Source organism: Selaginella moellendorffii, unplaced genomic scaffold (assembly GCF_000143415.4).
Source record: "Selaginella moellendorffii unplaced genomic scaffold, v1.0 SELMOscaffold_34, whole genome shotgun sequence".
NCBI classification, from domain to species: Eukaryota; Viridiplantae; Streptophyta; class Lycopodiopsida; order Selaginellales; family Selaginellaceae; genus Selaginella; species Selaginella moellendorffii.
This window is the reverse complement of record NW_003314295.1, coordinates 507,843-527,051: the sequence shown is the minus strand read 5'-3', so window position 1 is coordinate 527,051 and position 19,209 is coordinate 507,843. Positions and strand designations below refer to the sequence as shown.

The window sequence follows — 19,209 nt, the reverse complement described above, 5'->3', positions numbered from 1 at the left end:
CTTAGGAAACATCCCAGATAGTGTTCACACAATGTTCCGGATTTGTGATTACAAATCTCGTTTTACTGGCCTTTGTTACCAAGTAATTCGTCTGAGAGTGCATTTGCCTTTTCGTGTCTCCCTTCTCTCGCTAGCTCCTGGATCACCGCCTTGTAAGCCTTGGCATTTGGCCTGCCTTTCCTTGAGAGCGTCATCTCTTCCAAAACTTCCATGGCTTTGCGGAGCTCTTTCCCCTGGCACAGCCCCCTGATCAACGCCACATAGATATCGTGGCGAGGAGGCGTGCCACTCTGCTTGATGGCCTCGAGAAGCTCCAGAGCTGCGCTCATTCTCCCGGTTCTACACAGCCCGTCCATCATCATCCGGTACGCGAACATATCTGCCTTGCAGTTCTTGTTAGAACTAAGCTGAACATGCACACAACCAGGGCAGGTAGCTCAGTGGTAGAGCACCTGGCACTAGTGTAGGAGGTCTTGGGTTTAATCCCTGGCCTGTCTAGTAGACCATATTTTCCAATATGGTATCGGAGCTATGGTTGGATGGCCTGTGGTAGGCATGGATTGGCAGATCCATTTTCCAACGGTTCTCGTTGTGCTCCAGTCTCTCGAGCATCTTGTGAGCCTCTTCCAGGTCCCCAGTCCCACAGAAGCCACCGGTCAAGCTCCTGTACACCCCCCCTTGGCCATTCGCTTGAGAACTCTGTGCGCCTCCACCATTCTTTTGACTTTGCAGAAGTCGTCGACCAGGCTTGTGTACGTATACACGTCTGGAGAGCAGTCACTAGCAACCATCTCTTCCAGAAGCCTCTCGGCGTCATCCACCAGTCCAGCATTACAGTATCCTTCCACTAGTGTCGGGAATGTGACGACGTCGGGGAGGGCTGCCTGCTTGAGCATGTCATCGAACAACGTGCAAGCCATGTTGATCCTATCTAGCTTACAAAACCCACCAATCAAGCAGCTGTACGTGATAACATCTGGGTTGCAAAACTTGGCCTTCATTTCTCCAAACAGCCTGTTCGCTTCTGGCACCCTTCCTGTCTTGCAAAGGCCATCAATAAGTGTGTTGTAGGTGTTGATATCCGGAAGGCACCCTGTTGCTGTCATCTCTTCCATCAGCAAAAGTGTGGAGTCTACCCCGTTGGTCATGCATAAGCCATGGATCAAGCTGTTGTAAGTCACCATGTTTGGCTCAATGCCCCAGACTGTCATTCTCATGATAATCTATGGAGGACGAAGCTAGGGTTGTGTTGTTTGCAAGTGGTTGTCATTGGACTCACTGTGGTCACTAAAGCCAAAGTTCTAGATGGAGTTCCAACATCTTGCAATGTTGTGTGTATCAACGTTATATTTCTTGCACCAGTAATGATGCCACCGAGTTTCAGTCTACATCCTAAGAGATTGTAGCTCCTCCACAAGCTTCTCTTGCTATTGAGTCTACTGTTGCACAAATGCTCAATGCTCTTTAAGCTCATTAAGCACCAACTCAATCACTGTGGGCATCTTGTCTTTAACAACATGTGGTAGATTGGGAATGGCACACATTTGGGCCTGGAAGCCTGGTTAAGAGTGGATGTCATGGTGCATGCCAAGCTCAAAGAGCATGTCCTTTAATGCATAGCTAAATGTTAGTTTGCAAGTTTCATGTTGGCACTTGAGGACTTTGTGTTGCACTTCAAGCTTGAGTTTTGGATGAATGCTGACACCATGGGCTTCTCATCTGTCTATAGCAAACATGCACACTAATACTTTTTAAATTGGATAGTGTAGTTATTGATATTCTTTTGCAGCATTTGCCAAACTTAAAACAGTTTATGTAGAGTTGTTAGTTAGTTTTCTCCATTCTAAATTGTTTGAGAAATTTGTCAATCATTGTAGACAATGACCATCATTCATTTGGAAGCAAGAAAGATGCCCAATCTACTACTATTGTTTTTAAGGATCTCAAGAATAATTCTTGGGACAAAGCATCTTTGGTGATTTTGTTGTATCTTAAGTAAGTTTGAAATTGATTAATATGATTGTAAGCCAAAATACTTGATCCAAGATAGAACTTTGGGAAGTCCATTGCCCTATAAAGGATATGAATAGTTGCCACCATTGGTGTAATGTTTTAATTGTGCTCTTCTTTGGAATCTATTATAAATGATGAAGACTCATTTACCAACAACATTGTCTAATAATTACTAGCATATAAACCTTAAGAATTCCTTTAAGTTATATGTGTCCAAAGAGGAGTTTATATAGCAACAACACTTGACTAATGCATATGAATAGACATTAAACTTCTAAAATGCGCCAAATACAAAAACTATGTATATACTATGATGTTAGTCTAGAGCTTGGAGAGCTCAATCACAAGGTTTTATGCTTGCTAAACACTCAAGGATTTTAAAATCACTTTTTATAACACTTTATAACCTCTTATACACTTACTATATATTAGATGTTGTTCTCCATTCAAGTAAAAGTTTCTCAATCAAAAGAGATGATTATACATGAGACATCAAATAGCTATATATACTCAAGGGCACTAAACTAAACGATAAGATGATACAAGGGATAAATATATAAGAAAAATCTCTCAAACTTTTAAAAATTCCTTATAAGCATAAACTAACAAAAAGATTTAAAAAAAACTTTTAAACTTTTTGTACACTACTCTAAAAATCATGAAACCAAACTCTAAAAACATTTATAACAATCTTGTAAAAAAGTAAATTTAAAAATCTCACTCAAATACTCTCAAAACACTCATTAAAACTAACAAACACATATCTGAATAAAAAAATATAAAGATTTTGTAACTGCTAATTCCTAAAATTTTGTTTTAGAGTTCATTGAAAAGCTTTATCTAAGATTTATCTGCATTACTTAGAAATGCATAAGAATGCTTTAAACTTTTTTTACACTCTAAATAAAAGAACCCAAGTGAAAAGCTTTATATATTGTTTGATCTTGGATTAAAACTCACATACAAGGAATTTAGAAAAAGCTTATAAGTAAATCTTTCTGACAGGTTAGAATTAAAGTTAGCTCTTAAATACTTCACTAATTTACTCTATTTATCCATCAATATTTACTCTAACTTTAGACTCTCTAATTCTTATATTATCACCCACTATATAAGTATAATCAACACTAGTTTTCCTAGAGTATATTATTCCATATAAATTTATCAAAACCCCACGCTCCTCCTGGACTGCCAACCCTAAAAATGGTTTCGTTCATTTAAGGAAATGATTGCTTTGAGCTTCTTCCCTGAATATATTTAACCTAAATATATCTGACACTTTAAACATTTAATTTTTCGGTGAGATAGTTTTGACAGGATCTTAGAGAAGATTATTTTTGAGATTTCCACCGAAAACAAAACAAGAGAAGACGAGAAGTTCTTACCATGGAGTTCCAAGGGATGTAGAAGTCAGAGACAGCCGCTGCAAAGTAAAACATAGCATGCCTGCCAACTGGTTTCATGGCAGCTCCAACAATCTCTAAAATCTGCCACGAAAAACCGTCATAGAAACCAGTGTTTGCGCGGCACATTTCTTACTTGGAGGTACTCGAAGAGCGTAGTGAACTCGAGCTTCAACAGCTTCTTCTGGAGCACCGCCTGTTTTGATTCTTAAGAACTCAAAAAGAGAAACAAGAACTGAGCTTACAGAATGATGTCCTGTGACTGCCCGAGTCACAACATCAAACCATTTTTCTCGTACTGCGAAGCAGGAGTTAAACTCTCGAAGAAATAAATGGCAGATTTCACTTACCCCGGATTGATCCATCCACAGGCTCGAGACATTCTTGCATGCAGCCAAAAGTACCTTGCAAAAAAAAAAAAAAAAAGAAAAATCATAAAAGAAGAATGAGTAGAAAAGAATAACGCACTCTGTGGAGGCTGCTCATCGACTCCCGATCGACTCCCCGAGCTGAAATTGTCAATGACCCTAACGCATCGTCGCTCCAAGGGCACGGTCGTGCCCCCGGATGTAACAACGGCAATGCGCCTCCTCTAGAATCACGCGATTCGGCTCCAAAATATGAGAAATGCTAGTAAGGATAAACCTTGGCCGATGGCCGATGCCGCCTTCCAGATATCCAAGAAGCGATTCACGCTCGCGACCACATCGTCCATCGGAGAGGCGGGGCCGAATCGAAGAACGATTGAGCTTCTTGCTCCATTATGAGCCCAAATTCGATAACCCATTCTATAAAGGTAAAGTTTCGGAAAAGTAGTAAGAATCAAGAGGAGCGTGAGTTTGCGAGCAGCACAAGAGCAGCTCCATCGCTGGGGCCCGAAAGCAAAGCTCGTTTCGTCACTCGAGCACCGTTTTTCCAGATTCTATCGCGTCTGGAAGAACTTAGCATGGACGTCCAGTCCCACGAGTTGGGAAGAAAAGGCATGGTTTGCGCAAGCTCTTCCGCCGCATCCAGGTATCCCGCTCGCCCCAGCATGTCCACGATGCAGCAGTAGTGTTGCTTCCTCGCCACCACCCCGTAATCCAGACGCATGGAGCTGAAGTAGGAGCCGCCGACTTTGGGCTCGCCAACTTGACTGCTCGCAATCAGCACCAAAGTGAAGCAGGAATCGTCGGGCATCTCCACTAGCTTCATCTCTTCGAAGGAATCAAACACGTCGCTGGGGCTGCCGGCTTGGGCATATGCGGTCAGCATTGCACTGAAGGATTCAACGCTGCGCAAGGGCATCGTTTGGAACACCTTCCTTGCAAGAGAAAGATGCCCGTTTTGGGCATATGCCGAGAGCATGGCGTTCCACGACACCAAGTTCTTGTCTGGCATTTCGTGAAAGACTCTTATAGCCCCGGTAAGATTCCCTTGCAAGGAGTGTGATGTTAGCAGCGTGTTCCAGGTTGCAAGATTCCATGCCGGCATTTTGTCGAGGATTTTCGTGGTTTCGTCCAGGAGGCCGCACTGGGAAAATCCCGTGGCTATGGCGTTCCAACACACGGCATCTACGTACGGAAGAGAATCAAAGAGGCAGCTGGCTTCCTCAAGGCGTTGGCTTTGGGTGTAGGCGACGAGCAGCGTTGTGACGGAGACAAGATCGTGCTGTGGCATCTGATCGTGAAAGAAGCGCTCAGACTCTTTCAGGAGGCCGCAGTGGACGTAGCCGGAGAGGATTGCCGTGCAAGTCGAGAGATTCCTCACACGCATGGCGTGGAAGAGCTCCAGAGAAGACTCCAGATGCCCGTGACGGGAGAATGCTGCAATTGCGCAAGTGCACGAGACGACATCGTGCTCCGGCATCTCTTCAAAAGTGCTTTCCACATCCGCGAGCTGAGATAAAGCCCCCAGCATCGTCGTCCACGACACCAAGTTGCGAGCAGGCATTTTGCTAAAGACTACCTTGGCAAAATCAAGATGCCCATTTTCGGCAAATGCAAAAAGCACCGCGTTTACAGAGAAAAGATCGTGCTCTGGCATCAAGTTTGTAACGGATTGTATTTCTTGCATTTGGCCTCTCTGGGAGGCAACAGAAATCATAGTAGTAAATGACACAAGGCTCCAGCACGGCATGCAGCTGAAGAACCTTCGCGCTTCATCAAAGTGCCCGTTTTTGCAGTAGGCAACCAGCAAAAGATCCCAGCTGAACTTGTCCCTCTTGGCCATAGCATGGAAGATCTGAGCTGCGTGCTTGATGTTACCACATCTACCGTGCATTTCAATTTGCTTGTTCAGGACGAAAACACTGCTTAGATATGAATTTCTAAAACACTCCATGAGAGAAATTATTATTTACTATTTGAGCAACAATCTAGAGTTGGAAGGTCGCTGATTTTTCTGGAGGAGGGATCCACCCAATTCCATGGTATCTAGCGCTCGTCCATGCCCATTCTACGCTTCCGGCCATCCACACCTCTATCCCGTCCACATAGTCCATGACTCCTTGCTTCATGGCAAGCCCACTTGAAACGATCTCATGCTTTGTCTGGGCGAAATCCTTCTCCAAATCCTCCACCATGCTCGCAACCTTGCCAATTGCCTCGTTCAAGCCACACTTACAATTGCTGGCGAGAATGGGCACGGCGTTGAGGTAGTATCCTTTCGCCCACTCCTTCCTGAACGAGATCATGTCATTGTGGAGCGCAATGTGGTGCGTCCCAATCTCCTCAACCTTGCGTATGAGAGGATGATCCAGCACGCCACGCTCCTCCAGCCTAAGTTGCAGCAAACCATCAATCAGAGCAAAGCAAGGAGCCACACCAGATGTGATCTCTCTCAGCCAGAGGTATGTATCCAAGTTGGGAATGATTTGCTTGCGAAGCCAGCTCGATTCAATCTCAAACATGTCGATCACCTTGGTCAGAGCATCCACGAATCGGCCTGATTCATCCACTACATGGAGGGACAATTCTTCCAAGACCTCAGATAACATCTTCATTTGCCTCAGCAGCTCCGGATTTTTCACTGGAAGCGTGGCCTCGTCGAATTTTCCCTTTAAAACCATCTTGTATGCAGTTGCCACATTCCTCATGTCCGACGAGGAGATCTCCGGGCTATCCAGAATGTCATCTGCATGAAAGTACCAAGCGAAGAACTTTGCAACCGGAACAATCTTCTCGTATGGAATGCTGGGGTAACCATAAGCCGGGAGCAATCCAAGCCTGCTTTCTTGAACAAAGACAGCTTTCTCGCTTCCAGGTTGCAACTTCAGAAACTCGGCGCACCACGCATTGATCTGAGACTCGGCCTTTGCATCGTACAGAGGATTCAGCACTGGAGAGGCAAGGAGTTTACACACTGGTGGAATGGAATAGCTTTTCTCCGCTGCAAAAATGCTCACAATGGATGAAACAGCCATGAAAGAAGAGTCTTATGTGAACTTTAAACTGTGAAAGAGGGCTTTATAAATAAAAATAGAAACTGAACAGTTGAATGGTTGTTCTCTTGCTTGTGTTGCTCGTGTTATTCATGTAGCACGTAGTTGAATCTACATAAGGCGAAGAATGAATTAGTACAATAAGTGGGAACCTTTGGTTGTTCGTGTAGTATGTAAATGAATATACATAAGGCTAAGAAAAAATTGGAACATAACTAAAACCAAGACAAAGTGAAAAAGAAAAATTTATGATTTACAATTGAGAATAATGAAATCATTTTTATCACTTTCAAAGGAATCATTACGGAAAAATTGAAAGTTAACAATGAGGTGAAAAAGTGATGCTGGTGATCCATCTATTATGGATGTGATCTAGGGTCTTGTGAATAATTTTTGCTAACGAGATCTACAATTCTCACGGGTTGAAAAAGTAAATGACATTCTGTTATGACACGATGGATATATAGGCTTTGACTTATCGCTAGCAAATGAGTGGTATGGAACATAAGTTTTAAGGCCACTGTTGTTGATTTCTGCAAAAGCCTTAGGAAACATACCAGGAGAACATCTATAGTATTCACACAATATTCAGGATTTGTGATTACAATCTCTCTTTACTGGCCTTTGTTACCAAGTAATTCGTCTGCGAGCGCGTTTGCCTCTTCGTGCCTCCCTTCTCTCGCTAGCTCCTGGATCACCGCCTCGTAAGCCTCGGCATTTGGCCTGCTTTTCCTCGAGAGCGTCATCTCTTCCAAAACTTCCATGGCTTTGCCGAGCTCTTTCCCCTGGCACAGCCCCCTGATCAACGCCACATAGATATCGTGGCGAGGAGGCGTGCCACTCTGCTTGATGGCCTCGAGAAGCTCCAGAGCTGCGCTCATTCTCCCTGTTCTACACAGCCCGTCCATCATCACCCGGTACGCGAACATATCCGCCTTGCAGTTCTCGTCGCGCTCCAGTCTCTCGAGCATCTTGCGAGCCTCTTCCAGGTCCCCAGTCCCACAGAAGCCACCGATCAAGCTCCTGTACGTGATAACGTTCGGCTGGACGCCGTTGCCAACCATCTCCTCCAACAGCTTGTAAGCCACTGTCGGCTTCCCAGCTCTGCAGAACGCGTCAATGAGAGCGGTGTAAGTCACCACGTTGGGCTGGCATCCCCGCTTGGCCATTCGCTTGAGAACTCTGCGCGCCTCCACCATTCTTCCGACTTTGCAGAAGCCGTCGACCAGGCTTGTGTAAGTATACACGTCCGGAGAGCAGTCACTGGCAACCATCTCTTCCAGAAGCCTCTCGGCATCATCCACCAGTCCAGCATTACAGTATCCTTCCACTAGTGTCGAGAAAGTGACGACATCGGGGAGGACTGCCTGCTTGAGCATGTCGTCGAACAACGTGCGAGCCATGTCGATCCTCTCCAGCTTACAAAACCCGCCGATCAAGCAGCTGTACGTGATAACATCCGGGTTGCAAAACTTGGCCTTCATGTCTCCAAACAGCCTGTTCGCTTCCGGCGCCCTTCCCGTCTTGCAAAGTCCGTCAATAAGTGTGTTGTAGGTGATGATATCCGGAAGGCACCCTGTTGCTGTCATCTCTTCCATCAGCAAAAGTGCGGAGTCTACCCCGTTGGTCATGCAAAAGCCATGGATCAAGCTGTTGTAAGTCACCACGTTTGGCTCAATGCCCCGGACTATCATTCTCTTGAAAACCTCTTGAGCGTCTCGCACCTGGCCAGTCTTGCAAAGCCCGTCGATCAGGCTGCTGTAAGTGATCACGTTGGGAGTGCAGTTCCGGTCCTCCATCGTCTCCAAAACCTGTTGCGCCTCTTGCAAACGGTCCCCTTTGCACAGTCCATCCATGAGTGCCGTGAAAGTGACAACGTCAGGCTCGCAGGAGTTCTCTCGCATTTTCTCAAAGAGCTTGCAAGCCTCGTCAAGCCTTCCAGTCTTGCAAAGCCCAGCGATGAGAGTGCTGTAAGCTACAACGTCCGGAGGACAATCACCGTTGCTGTTATCCTCGAAGACTTTCAAAGCCATATCGATCTTCCCAGTCTTGCAAAGCCCAGCCATGAGGGTGTCATAGCTGAACTTGTCCGGTTGGAGCCCCCGTTCCCTCATCTCGTCCAAGAGCTCATAAGCCTCGTCCATGAGCCCATTGCGGCACAGCCCCGAGAGCAGCGTGTTGTAAGTCACAAGGTTTGGCATGCAGCCGTTCTCCACCATTTGCCGGAAGAGCTTGTAAGCCGTGTCAACCTTTGTCTGCCGGCAGAATCCATGGATAACCGTGCTGTAAGTCACCACATTTGGAGCAAGCCCCGACTCTTTCATCTCCTTGAGCAGCAAGTAGGCTCTGTGCACCTTGTGTACCTTGCAAAATCCATTGATCAGCACATTGTAAGTCCACTCGTTAGGCACAGTACCTTTCTTCTTCATCTTCGCGAAATAGGTGGTGGCCTCGGGTAGGCGATTTGCCTTGCAGAGGCCATCGATCATAATGGTCCACGTGATCACATTCTTTTCACATTCCATGCTTCTAAAGTAGTCGAGAGCCTTTGCGGTGTTCCTGGCCTTGCAGAGAGCATGGATGACGAAGTTGTAAATCGCGGCATCTGGGACGGGCCCGGATTCTCTCATCTCCTCCAGGAGCTCGCAAGCCTTGTCCAGATCCCCGGACTTACACAGGCTCTGGATCACCACAGCATACGTGAAGACGTTGGGCGTGATCCCGGGAGGCCACCCGTTCTTAAGGATGTGGCAAGTCTCATCGATCCGGCGAGCCCGCAGCAGCGCCTCAAACAGGCGATTGTAGGTGTAGACGTTGTGATCGAAGCCCTGCTGCTTGCTCGCCCAGTGGAAGAAGCGCAGCGCGGCATCTGGGTCGGACATCCTCTCTAGGACACGCCCCGCCACACGAGGACACAGCGCTACGCCCTCCAGATCCTGTGATTTCCCCCCCGGCGACGAGAAGGCACTCACCAGCTTGGCGACTCTCGTCTCGATCTGCTTGGACGCCTCCTCGGCACCGCGCACGCTGAAAATCTCGTCGGCACCAGTGGCACAGGACGGCGCCACCGCCGCCGAAGCCGATGTCCCTGCTCGGGACGTTCGAAACACTCCGATCGAGACGCCGCATTGCGGGAGAGGCGGAGAATGCGCGCTCCACGAGATCGCGGTCGCCATAAACCCTAGCCCCAAGAACCCTAAAAATGATATAGAATATGCGGGTGATTTGAATTCAAAAAAGCAGAGAAGTGGAATATACCCTTGGGCGGGCTATTTGATTTGAAAAAAGGAAGAAATAAGAACTTTGCTCTCGTCTTTGCTCAGCGATGGTGGCTCCGGCGTCGATTTCTAGACGCCGATGACGAAGACGAAGTCGTCGTCCTATTGCGATCCATTATCGCAGCGCGGCTGCTGCCGCTCGAGGAGCTTCCACCACCACGGGGCGCAAAGTATGGCGATGTGGCTCCTCGGTAGCTCCTGGGCGGCGGAGCCACACCGAGGTGATGGCGGTGACGGGGCTGGTAATGCTGCTGGCGGCTGCTGCCGCCGTGAGCGCGATGCTGCTGCTGCTGCTGGTGATGAGAGTGGCTGCTCCCACCGCTGCTGCTCGTGTGATGATCTCGGCTGCTAGCGGCAGAGGACGAAGACGACGATCCCCCAAAGACTCGGAAGAGAAACAGCATCGTCCACAAGTTGCGGTCCACACCGGCGACGGGCGAGCCGCTAGCACCGCTGCCGCCGCCGCCACCACCACCACCGCCACCACTGCCACCACCGCCAACGCCAGCGTTGTTGTCGTGGAACTGGTCGTCGTCGTCGTCGTCGTCGTCGTCCTCGTGCTCGTGCTCCAGATCGAACTCGTGCTCGTGCTCCTCGTCCCGCTCCTCGTCCTCCTCGTCGCCATCCTCGATCACGTAGTCCCCGACGATGGTCGCCCCCGGCATCGCCGACTGGATGGTGCTGAAAACGTCGCCCAAGTCCCTCTGGCTCTCGAGCCGCCACCAGTCCCTCTGGCGAGCCGGATCAACCTCCGAGGGGCGAGCGTAAGGATGCACATATCTGGCGTGCTTGCGCAGCTGGTCGTAAGCCCCGACGTACGCGCACGAGTCGTGAGCGCAGCCCCGCCGCTTCACGTTGAGCTTCTGCCGGGCTCTCTCCACCACCTTCCAGCCGCTAACTTTGCCCCGGCACAGCGGGCACACGAGCTCCAAGCCTTTGCAAGCCTTGTATAGCTCGATATGTCCGGATATGTCTGTCGGTCCTCTAGCGGCGGAGGTGGCGGCGGAGCGAGCAGCCGGTGAGTTCAGAGATGCGCCGCCGCCGCCGCTGGTGATGAAGGTGTTGACGCTGGCGTTGCTGGGTGACTGAGCTTTCGCGTGAGCTTTGATGTACTGGTCTAGACAGTTTGCGTGGCGATAGCTGGTATCGCACATATAGGGGCGGCAGCCTTTGTCCGAGGAGGAGCACAGGAGGAGCACTGCGTTGTGGGGTGACTCCATGCATATCGGGCAAGTCACGTCCTCCCACTCGGCGGTGTCCTCCTGCTTGGGCGATGCCCCCCGCGTTGTCGAGTAAGGCTTGTAAAACAAATCATGAGACTTATTTGAGAAAGTGCTGCTACTTTTATCCTTTGGCATTCTGAGAGAGATTTCACTACCTGTTATACAACTATGCCACTGTCAACAACCATTAAAAACGAGGAACCAGAAAAACGAAGCAAAGCAAAACGAAGAACACTGAAGCCACACTCAAGCTCCAGCACGCAAAGCAAGCGAGCAAGCAATACGAGAGAGAACAGTGGTGTGATAGTCAAAGAAGTAATGACACCAGGCACACTCACAAAAGGCACACTCACAAGAAAAAAGCAAAGAGTCGATCGAGATCGAAGTTTTCAGGTAAAATAAGAGGATCTTTCTCCAGTATGTGTCTCATACACAGTTTTTGATATCCAGTAGCATTTTTCCCAGCGTGCTTTGTAGGGTCTTTTTTTTTTTTCCTCCGCCTCACAGGAACAAACACAAGGTGTTTGCCCAATTGCTTTTCTCCGCTAACTTTACAAACTCTTAGAAAACTCAAGAAGTAGCGGACATGCAGCCCTGCAATTTTGTCGAGCTAAGGAAAACAAGGCAAAATTCTCGCAGATCGGGGCAATTCACGAAAGGGCCGGACCAAAGAAAACGAAAGAAAAAAAGAAAGAAAGAAAGAAAAAAATTCGACCTTGAACAGAGAGAGCACGGGAGGATTTACAGTACCTCGAGTTGCGAGAGCGGATCTATCGCGGCGCCCACGGCCGCTCCAAGGCGCTGTGGATTCTTGTCTCAAAGGAATTGAAACCCTAGAGGCTCATGGGCAAGAGCCCTAAAAATGGAGTGTGACTTTTTAAAAATGCGGCAAAGTTACTCTAAATTCTGGCCTTGGCAGATCAACGGCCCAGATTTTGCCAGGCGTTGGAATAAATGGCCCTCGAGGATCAAACCCATATCCCGCGCTACCGGTATTTTGAAGTAGAAAACAAAGATTTAGTGCCGGTGTGCTGCATTGATTCAGAGAGTGGTGGGGAGAGGATTTTAGGGTTCTTCGCTTCCATGCCAGCGCGCGCGCGCCCGCGCCATGAGCTGACCATTCTTTCTTTGCGATCGCCGCGGTAAGCTGTTGTTTCTTGACAGCGGCGGCACTTTCTTGATGTTTGGAGCTGGGTATTTCGGCAGGGAGATGGGCAGGATGTTTGATGCGACCGAGAAGCCGAGCTCGAGGCTGCTCAAGCCGCCCGGATCGAAGGCCGCGGCGAGCCAGTCGCGATCGGGGCCAGTGAGCTACAATGCAGGCAAAGACGCAGCGCCAAGGCCCGAGGCGGGGGAATGGAGGCGATATCTCACGCACTCCCAGGGTTTTGAGCAGCCAAAGATCGCGAAGAACAACGCGAAGAACAGCAAGAAGAAGGATCATCCGATTCGGCAGCAGGAGCAGCAGCAGCAGCAGCAGAGGTTTTGGGGCTGGCGCTTCTTCCACTACCGGGCATTCGATTGCGTCTTCTCCATCCACATCCACGCCATTCGCGATCTCCCCGTCTACCTCACGCACGGCATCCTCCTCGAGGTCCACTGCCTGCGCAAGGCGCGTTCTTCCAAGACTCTGGCGTCGCGAGCTCTCAATGGCAGCGTTGAATTCGAGGAGACGCTCCATCTCCACTCCAAGGTGAGGGCGTCCAGGGCTTCGCCGCACGCCATCAAGCACCCGGTGTCCAAGTCGTTCCGGCTGCTCATCGTGTCGAGCTTCGATCAGGCGGTTCTTGGCGAGCTCACGCTCGACCTCGGCAGCATTCTCCCAGACGCGATCGGCGACACCGCCGACTTTGCCGCCTCGAGCGCCTGGACTGCCGCCTTCGTGATCAGCGCTTCCGAGAACCTCAAAGGCGCCAGTGTGGTCGCAAGCATTGGGTACGAGTTTGTCAACTTCTCCAAAAGCAGTGGTGGTGGTGGCGATGCTGCGGCAACCGCTGTTCCAGCTCCTTCAAATCCATCCATCCGAACCGAGAGCTGCCGATTCGCCAACGAGCAGCAGCACAATCGCCCAGCACTCTGGCGGCGGCTCCGTCCTCTCAGCGGCCTCGTCAACGTCTCGTCCACGCTCTTTGCCCGCTCCGAGTCGCTCAAGTCGATGCCCGATCTCGCAGGCCTCGCGCAGGAGGCGTGCTCGTCTTCTTGCTCGGACAACGACCAAGGTGGCGAAGATCACAACCAAGACGAGGAGGACCTGAGAACCGCCCCGGACAGCCGCCTCGACTCCATGCTTTGCTCCCTCGTTCAAGCACAGATCCAGAGCACCTCCGACGCATCATCAAAGCGACGCGAGAAGAAGCCGACTATCGAAGAGCCCGTGGAGATCTCCAAAGAAGACTACAGCCTGGACGACTCAACCGGCTCGGAGGAAGAGGTGGATTCAATAGCAGAGACGGGCAAGGAGCTTGCCATCGCCAAAGTCACACCGAAGATCCATGAGGACCACGCCGCTGATAGCACTGACCGCTCTGCCACTAACATTTACGACGAGGCCAACTCGGTCGCGCGGCAGTTCCTCAAGATGCTCGAAGAAGGCGACGAGTCCGCTCAATCCCCCGAGCCTCTGGGATCCCCAGTCTACGAAGGCAACTGGATACTGGCACCCATCCCGGAAGAGGAGGACGAAGGCGACGCCGCCTCCACGCGCTACATCCCCATAGCCGCCCCGGTTCCAAAGCTCCAGCTTCCTTCCTCCAGCCCAGAGCCGGCGATGGACTCCGTCGACTTCCAGGCGTTCGTCCCGACCTGGAAGAAAGAGGACGACCTGGATCTGGCGTGCATCATGAAAGCTGCCGAGGTCGAGCTCCACAGAGCCACCACGCACGTCATGAAGACGCGAGCTGGATTAGTGGAGGATGTGGAGACGGAGGCCTTCATGCGGCGGTGGGGGCTGGGTGAGACAGCAACACTCCACGATCGTCGCAGCGAAGATCGTTCTTCCGGTAGCTTGGGAGCTCGACGTACGGTAAAACTTCCTTCTAGGCAGTAACTTAGTCGATCTATTAGACAAGGCGGATCATAAGCGTACCCATATAATTGTTTGAGCGTTGAGCGTTGGCTATTTCAATGCATGTTGCGACTCTTATACTCAAGTTAAGCCATTGTCTCGCTCACATCTGGAGAGTAGAAAAAATAGGTGCTAGAGATTGCTAGGAAAACGAGAACCTGGTGCTGGCTGCTAGACAACAGTCGTGCGGTTCGAGGATTCCAGGAAAGTTATGCGCATTCCAAAGACCGGAAAAGCCGAGAAACTTTGCTTGAAAGCAATGCAGCGGACTAGTCTCTGGATTTTCATGTTCTGTTGAAATGTCTGGGATGATTTGGCGTTAGGAAACAAGAAAAAACAAGGAGAGTATTACCTTGATAACGAAGTTGATTAGATCTAGTACGCTTGGCAGATGGCCAAGCCGACGCGGGTACGTCCTTGATCAAATATCCACCTTGTCACGGTGCCGTCGGCATGACATGACACGAACCGAGTATGTCCCAGCCTCGCTGATAAAACTGGAGAAGAGTGACTCTCGCGCGTAAACGTACGAAAGGTGCGGCCGGTGTCGCTATTGATAAGATGCAGCTTGCCATCGTTTCCCCCGATCAGAATCGCCTTTATCATGCATGAATTGTCGAGTGTATAGGTTGGCCAGTGGATGCTGTTGATTGGACCGTTACCACTGCGCCTAGACCACAAAGGCCGCCTGCCTCCGACTCTACAAAAGAAAAAACGTTGAAACTAGCTGAAAACCAAGCAGTTGAAGAGATTGTACCGGATATCGAAGCAATCTATGTCGCCCAAGACAGTTCCAACGATGAGCTCAATCCTGTCCTTTCCCACATGAAGACAGGAAATGCCTGCTGGTAAGGGGATGAGCTATCAAGTTCATAGAAGTTGCGAAGGGTTGAGCGACTGCACCTGAAGAAGCCGGAAAGTAGCTTCGAACGTTCTCCCCCGACAAAGGATCCCATAGTCGCACGGAGCAGTCATAGGAGCCACTAACTAGTACGTTGGGCTTATTTAAAGATCTGATACACGTTACCTTTTCCGTGTGGTGCCTGCAAAGAACGTCTGAGAGTTTCATTCAACGAAAAGGAACGCACCTTAAGAGCATCGAGCAGCGAGCAGTGTACATGTCGAAAATCCTTACTGTGCCATCCGCACAGCCCACCGCTAACTCAGGATCGATGCAGCTAACAGAAAGGAAAACAATCAAGAAAAATCATTTCAAGCTTCGATAGCGTAGGCTTACTGCATAGAATGCAAGCGTTGGTTGTGACCTCCAAGAACTCGAAGAGTTTCGCGGTTCCCACGTTTCCATATGTGGACATCCTTGCCAGCCGCTGCGAATATCTGGATGGAAGTCTTTGAATTGGCCAGCAACTAGAGAACTTACTCTGCTTCCATCAAACTTAACAGCTGCGACGCTATCTGGAACTCTGTATTCTTCCATGCATTGCATGGAATCCATCGACCAAACACTAACAGTCTGCCACCATGAAATAAAGCATTAAAAGCAAGAAAACGTAAGAAATTTTTTTCTAGACGAGCTTACATTATCACTGGAACCTGTTGCAAGTGTGTCCATCGACCAGTGACAGCAGTTCACTCTGGAGAAACCTCGGGCTGGAAAATCACAAGAGGAAAAATAGAGCTTACCTGCCAGAGTGAGCTTGAGAAGAAAGAACTCTCGGGTTGCATTTTAAAAGTCGATCAAACTGCTCCGTTCTGATCATAGCCTCTTTGCAGCGCGAGGGATCGCTATACACTAAACCCCCATGTCTACTGCATGCGTCTTTCATGAGCTGTGAAGTTACTAGCCTGTGCCTGGAGCAAGGCATTGAATCGATCAGGGACATATTTCCTGCAAGCTTCGATCGAGACTCACCATTGGGAGCAGACCGCAGCGCATCTGGCAAGAGATCGCGGCAGCAGCAGCCGAAAAATGGCGATGAGCGTGTCGTCGTCGAGCAAAACCTCTCTTCGCTGCCCCTCCGCCATAGCCAATCGCGCGGGCAAACCCTAGAAATGTCAAAGGAAACTTTTTAAATGCCACGTGGCGCGAAATTTAGGGCATATTCGCATTAGCGACACTATCTAACGGTTAAGAGGCCAGGATTCTCAAGGTTTGTGTGCTTTGGTGCTTTTGGCGATGGGCGTGGTGCTGTTGGATGGAAACGCTGTGCGCAACTTCGCGCTGGACGAGGCGGCGCTGATCAAGGCCGTGGATCCCCAGTTCAAGGAGCTGGATGTCAACAACGACGGCGTCCTCTCGCGCTCGGAGCTCCGCGTCGCGCTGGAGCGCCTCAATCTCCTCGAGACTGTGGGCGGATTCCCGGTGAGCAAGACCCCCGAGGAGCTCAATGCGCTCTACCAGTCGGCGTTCGAGATGTTCGACATGGATCACGACGGCAAGGTGGATCTCGCCGAGTTCCGCGAGCAGCTCAAGCAGATCTTGCTGGCCGTGGCCGACGGCCTCGGCAGCTCGCCCATGGAGATGGTCGTGGGCGACGATAGCTTGCTCCACGCCGTGGTCGACCGGGAGGAGGAGGCCTCGTCCAAGAAACCCTGATCATCTAGACAAATTCATGGATCGGAGATCCTTGTCCCTCTAATCCATAAATACCATCGATTGCTATCAAGGAGCAGTGACTCTAGAGCTGGAAATGCTAGCCAGGAGCGCGTAAGTGGACGATTCTTTGTCGCCCTCGTGGAGAAGACGAAGGGGGCGGTCGCCATGGTGGCTCCTACACGCGGCCAGGAAGCACATCGAATCGACGGTATCCGGGCGGTAAGGCATATTCTCCAGGAGCTCCATCGCGTCGTCCAAGTAGCCCGCCCTGGCCAGCGCGTCCACCATGCAGCTGTAGTGCTGCTTTCGGGGTTCCAGGTCAAAGTCAGCCACCATTGACTGGAAGTGGCGGCGCGAATCGAACACGCGACCCCCGTGCCCAGACGCCGCCAGCGCCAGCACGAAGCACGCCTCCCCAGGGGCGTGGAGAGTTTTCATCGCCGCGAAGGATTCCTCGCATCTTAAAATATGCCCCCTCGCGGCAAGTGCTGCTAGCAAGGAAGTCCAAGCGATGGGCGTTTGATCGGGCATTTTGGCGAACAGATCCATCGCCAGCGCTGGTCGCCCGCTGGTCGCGTACGCCGCCAGCAGCGCGTTCCAGATGATCGTGTCTCGATTGGGGCATCGATCGAAGAGCTCTTTGGCTTCCGCGAGATGCCCTTGGATCGCGAAGGCGGTGAGTAGCGATGTCCAGGAGGTCACGCTTGGATCCGGGATTTCTTGGAAGATCTTGCGGCATTCGTGCAGATCGCCACTGCCGGCATACGCTCCCAAGATCGAATTCCAGCACACGAGGTCCCGCTCTGGAATCCGATCGAACAAGCTCCTGGCGTGATCCAGGCGATCGTTCTGCGCATACGCGAGTAGCATGCAACTCCAGGACACGAGATTTTGCTGCGGCATTCGATCGAAGAACTGCTTGACGCGCTCCAGCTCCCCGAATCGAGAGTAGCACGAGAGCAGGGACGAGCACGATGAGAGATTCACCCGCGGCATCGCATTGAAGATTTCCAGCGCTTCGTCCAGCGATTGCGAACGCAGGCAACAGCCAGCGAGCAGAGCGTTCCAGAGCGCCAAATCCTTCTCGAGGATCCCATCGAAGAGCGCCCGGGCTTCTTGGATCTGGCCGCTCTCTGCCAGCGCCGCTACCATCGTGGTACAGATCTTAAGATCCAGCTGAGGAGCCCTATCGAACAGACGCTTGGATTCCTCGGGATTGCCAGCCCGCGCGTACCCCGCGACGATCGAATTCCATGACACCGCGTCGCGATGTGACATCGTATCGAACAGCAGCCTCGCCTCGTCAATCGATCCGGCGTGCTGGCAGTGCGCATCGAGCAGCGTGTTCCAGGAGATGAGATCCCTCTCTGGCATTGATTGGAACACTCGCCTGGCCTCTCTTAGATGCCCGCCTTGGGCATATGCCCAAAGAAGGGAGTTCCAAGACACTAGATTCCGTTGCTCCATGGATTCAAACACTTTACGCACCTCCATCGGCTTACCATTCCTGGCGTACGCGGCCAGGATTATATTCCAGGACTCAAGATTCCATTCCGGAAACTGCTCGTATATCTTTCTCGCTTCTACTAGATGCCCACTTTGGGCATGAGCTGTAAGCATCGCATTCCAGATTATAAGGTTATGCAATGGAATGTGGTGGAAACACTTCTGCGCGTTTGCAGCATCACCATCTTTATGAAATGCCTTGATCATAGTGCTCCACATGAAGATGTTTTTAACTGGAATGCTATCAAAGATCTTCTTAACGTCTTCCAGATCCCCCGCTTGGGCATATACATTGAGCAAGATGGTCCACGAGAAACAATCCCACTGCGGCATGGAATCGAAGGTCTTCCTGGTATCTTCGAGAGATCCGTGTTTAGAATTTGCTCCCAGCAGCAAATTCCAGGATACCAAATCTTTGTCAGGCATCTGGAGAAAAACTTCTCTGGCTTGCCCGAGCGCTCCATTGCGGGCACAGGCTGATAGCAGGAGTTGCCAGGAGAAGGCGTCCTTGGCAGCAATGGCATCGAAAACCTCTCGGGCGTGCGCTAGGCTACCGCATCTGCCATACATGCCCACAAGCTTGTTGAGCACGAAAACATCAAGATGCGAGTGTTGGCCAAGGACTCCCGAGTGAATGCGCCGGGCAGTAGAAAAATTGTCACAATTCTCGATGAGTTCCAGCCACTTCTCTCGAGTGTTGTGCTTCATTTGATCGATACCATTTCATTTGTGGCACACTCCCAC

The 19,209-nt window shown here is 50.5% G+C and overlaps 9 protein-coding genes across 13 annotated transcripts; 1 reads left to right on the top strand and 8 right to left on the bottom strand.

The window, feature by feature from the left end:
• Positions 1–62: 62 nt before the first annotated feature.
• On the bottom strand, positions 63–1,211 carry LOC9639103 (pentatricopeptide repeat-containing protein At1g62670, mitochondrial). The gene is made up of 3 exons (XM_024682251.1): positions 757–1,211; positions 505–664; positions 63–407 (listed from the first exon to the last, which is right to left on the bottom strand). The coding sequence occupies exons 1-3, from the start codon at positions 1,209–1,211 to the stop codon at positions 63–65; spliced, it is 960 nt and encodes a 319-aa protein (XP_024538019.1).
• Positions 1,212–3,334: 2,123 nt separating this feature from the next.
• LOC112348977 (phosphopantothenate--cysteine ligase 2-like) lies at positions 3,335–4,199 on the bottom strand. The gene is made up of 5 exons (XM_024682478.1): positions 3,885–4,199; positions 3,767–3,820; positions 3,662–3,714; positions 3,553–3,612; positions 3,335–3,500 (listed from the first exon to the last, which is right to left on the bottom strand). Exons 2-5 carry the CDS (start codon positions 3,804–3,806, stop codon positions 3,345–3,347), a joined length of 309 nt encoding a protein of 102 aa, XP_024538246.1. The 5' UTR covers positions 3,807–3,820; positions 3,885–4,199; the 3' UTR covers positions 3,335–3,344.
• Positions 4,200–4,238: 39 nt separating this feature from the next.
• Positions 4,239–5,627, bottom strand: LOC112348898 (pentatricopeptide repeat-containing protein At4g02750-like). The gene is made up of 2 exons (XM_024682250.1): positions 4,774–5,627; positions 4,239–4,689 (listed from the first exon to the last, which is right to left on the bottom strand). The coding sequence occupies exons 1-2, from the start codon at positions 5,625–5,627 to the stop codon at positions 4,239–4,241; spliced, it is 1,305 nt and encodes a 434-aa protein (XP_024538018.1).
• A 43-nt stretch (positions 5,628–5,670) lies between these two features.
• Positions 5,671–6,819, bottom strand: LOC9639102 ((+)-germacrene D synthase-like). Its single transcript, XM_002977292.2, has one exon. The coding sequence runs from the start codon at positions 6,817–6,819 to the stop codon at positions 5,773–5,775; it is 1,047 nt and encodes a 348-aa protein (XP_002977338.1). The 3' UTR covers positions 5,671–5,772.
• Positions 6,820–7,259: 440 nt separating this feature from the next.
• On the bottom strand, positions 7,260–9,339 carry LOC9639101 (pentatricopeptide repeat-containing protein At1g62910). The gene is made up of 2 exons (XM_024682455.1): positions 9,254–9,339; positions 7,260–9,200 (listed from the first exon to the last, which is right to left on the bottom strand). The coding sequence occupies exon 2, from the start codon at positions 9,159–9,161 to the stop codon at positions 7,452–7,454; it is 1,710 nt and encodes a 569-aa protein (XP_024538223.1). The 5' UTR covers positions 9,162–9,200; positions 9,254–9,339; the 3' UTR covers positions 7,260–7,451.
• Positions 9,340–10,081: 742 nt separating this feature from the next.
• On the bottom strand, positions 10,082–12,189 carry LOC9639100. Of its 2 annotated transcripts, none has more exons than XM_024682464.1 (2): positions 12,089–12,189; positions 10,082–11,493 (listed from the first exon to the last, which is right to left on the bottom strand). In XM_024682464.1, exon 2 carries the CDS (start codon positions 11,471–11,473, stop codon positions 10,157–10,159), a length of 1,317 nt encoding a protein of 438 aa, XP_024538232.1. In that variant the 5' UTR covers positions 11,474–11,493; positions 12,089–12,189; the 3' UTR covers positions 10,082–10,156. The 2 variants fall into 2 exon arrangements, with proteins under 2 accessions (XP_024538232.1, XP_024538233.1); XM_024682465.1 differs by having other exon boundaries at positions 10,082–11,413.
• Positions 12,190–14,376: 2,187 nt separating this feature from the next.
• On the bottom strand, positions 14,377–16,396 carry LOC9655727 (probable E3 ubiquitin ligase complex SCF subunit sconB). 4 transcript variants are annotated; one of them, XR_002993233.1, is made up of 11 exons: positions 16,276–16,396; positions 16,047–16,214; positions 15,943–15,997; positions 15,784–15,876; positions 15,640–15,740; positions 15,491–15,580; positions 15,306–15,445; positions 15,160–15,247; positions 14,755–15,102; positions 14,561–14,705; positions 14,377–14,511 (listed from the first exon to the last, which is right to left on the bottom strand). XR_002993233.1 is itself a non-coding variant. In XM_024682468.1 (10 exons), exons 1-9 carry the CDS (start codon positions 16,386–16,388, stop codon positions 14,778–14,780), a joined length of 1,173 nt encoding a protein of 390 aa, XP_024538236.1. In that variant the 5' UTR covers positions 16,389–16,396; the 3' UTR covers positions 14,377–14,705; positions 14,755–14,777. The 4 variants fall into 4 exon arrangements, 3 of the variants coding, with proteins under 3 accessions (XP_024538236.1, XP_024538237.1, XP_002977335.1); XM_024682468.1 differs by having other exon boundaries at positions 14,377–14,705; XM_024682469.1 differs by having other exon boundaries at positions 14,377–14,693.
• A 122-nt stretch (positions 16,397–16,518) lies between these two features.
• On the top strand, positions 16,519–17,035 carry LOC9639099. Its single transcript, XM_002977454.2, has one exon. The coding sequence runs from the start codon at positions 16,540–16,542 to the stop codon at positions 16,957–16,959; it is 420 nt and encodes a 139-aa protein (XP_002977500.2). The 5' UTR covers positions 16,519–16,539; the 3' UTR covers positions 16,960–17,035.
• LOC112348971 (pentatricopeptide repeat-containing protein At4g02750-like) lies at positions 16,954–19,184 on the bottom strand. The gene has a single exon (XM_024682452.1). It carries the CDS (start codon positions 19,171–19,173, stop codon positions 17,026–17,028), a length of 2,148 nt encoding a protein of 715 aa, XP_024538220.1. The 5' UTR covers positions 19,174–19,184; the 3' UTR covers positions 16,954–17,025.
• Positions 19,185–19,209: the final 25 nt, after the last annotated feature.

Excerpts from the sequence above, each read along its gene's own strand:
- LOC9639103 (XM_024682251.1), bottom strand. The coding sequence starts at position 1,211 with ATGACAGTCTGGGGCATTGAGCCAAACATGGTGACTTACAACAGCTTG. Across the intron at positions 665-756 it reads TGCTCTCCAGACGTGTATAC|GAGCTTGACCGGTGGCTTCT; the intron begins GTACACAAGCCT and ends GGGGGTGTACAG. Across the intron at positions 408-504 it reads ATACCATATTGGAAAATATG|CTTAGTTCTAACAAGAACTG; the intron begins GTCTACTAGACA and ends GTGCATGTTCAG.
- LOC112348977 (XM_024682478.1), bottom strand. The coding sequence starts at position 3,806 with ATGCAAGAATGTCTCGAGCCTGTGGATGGATCAATCCGGG. Across the intron at positions 3,715-3,766 it reads TGTGGATGGATCAATCCGGG|TACGAGAAAAATGGTTTGAT; the intron begins GTAAGTGAAATC and ends CCTGCTTCGCAG. Across the intron at positions 3,501-3,552 it reads CGCTCTTCGAGTACCTCCAA|ATTTTAGAGATTGTTGGAGC; the intron begins GTAAGAAATGTG and ends TTTTCGTGGCAG.
- LOC112348898 (XM_024682250.1), bottom strand. The coding sequence starts at position 5,627 with ATGGCCAAGAGGGACAAGTTCAGCTGGGATCTTTTGCTGGTTGCCTAC. Across the intron at positions 4,690-4,773 it reads CCAGACAAGAACTTGGTGTC|CGTTGAATCCTTCAGTGCAA; the intron begins GTGGAACGCCAT and ends GCCCTTGCGCAG.
- LOC9639102 (XM_002977292.2), bottom strand. The coding sequence starts at position 6,819 with ATGGCTGTTTCATCCATTGTGAGCATTTTTGCAGCGGAGAAAAGCTAT.
- LOC9639101 (XM_024682455.1), bottom strand. The coding sequence starts at position 9,161 with ATGAAAGAGTCGGGGCTTGCTCCAAATGTGGTGACTTACAGCACGGTT.
- LOC9639100 (XM_024682464.1), bottom strand. The coding sequence starts at position 11,473 with ATGCCAAAGGATAAAAGTAGCAGCACTTTCTCAAATAAGTCTCATGAT.
- LOC9655727 (XM_024682468.1), bottom strand. The coding sequence starts at position 16,388 with ATGGCGGAGGGGCAGCGAAGAGAGGTTTTGCTCGACGACGACACGCTC. Across the intron at positions 15,741-15,783 it reads TTAAGTTTGATGGAAGCAGA|ATATTCGCAGCGGCTGGCAA; the intron begins GTAAGTTCTCTA and ends ACTTCCATCCAG. Across the intron at positions 15,581-15,639 it reads CAACGCTTGCATTCTATGCA|CTGCATCGATCCTGAGTTAG; the intron begins GTAAGCCTACGC and ends CCTTTCTGTTAG.
- LOC9639099 (XM_002977454.2), top strand. The coding sequence starts at position 16,540 with ATGGGCGTGGTGCTGTTGGATGGAAACGCTGTGCGCAACTTCGCGCTG.
- LOC112348971 (XM_024682452.1), bottom strand. The coding sequence starts at position 19,173 with ATGAAGCACAACACTCGAGAGAAGTGGCTGGAACTCATCGAGAATTGT.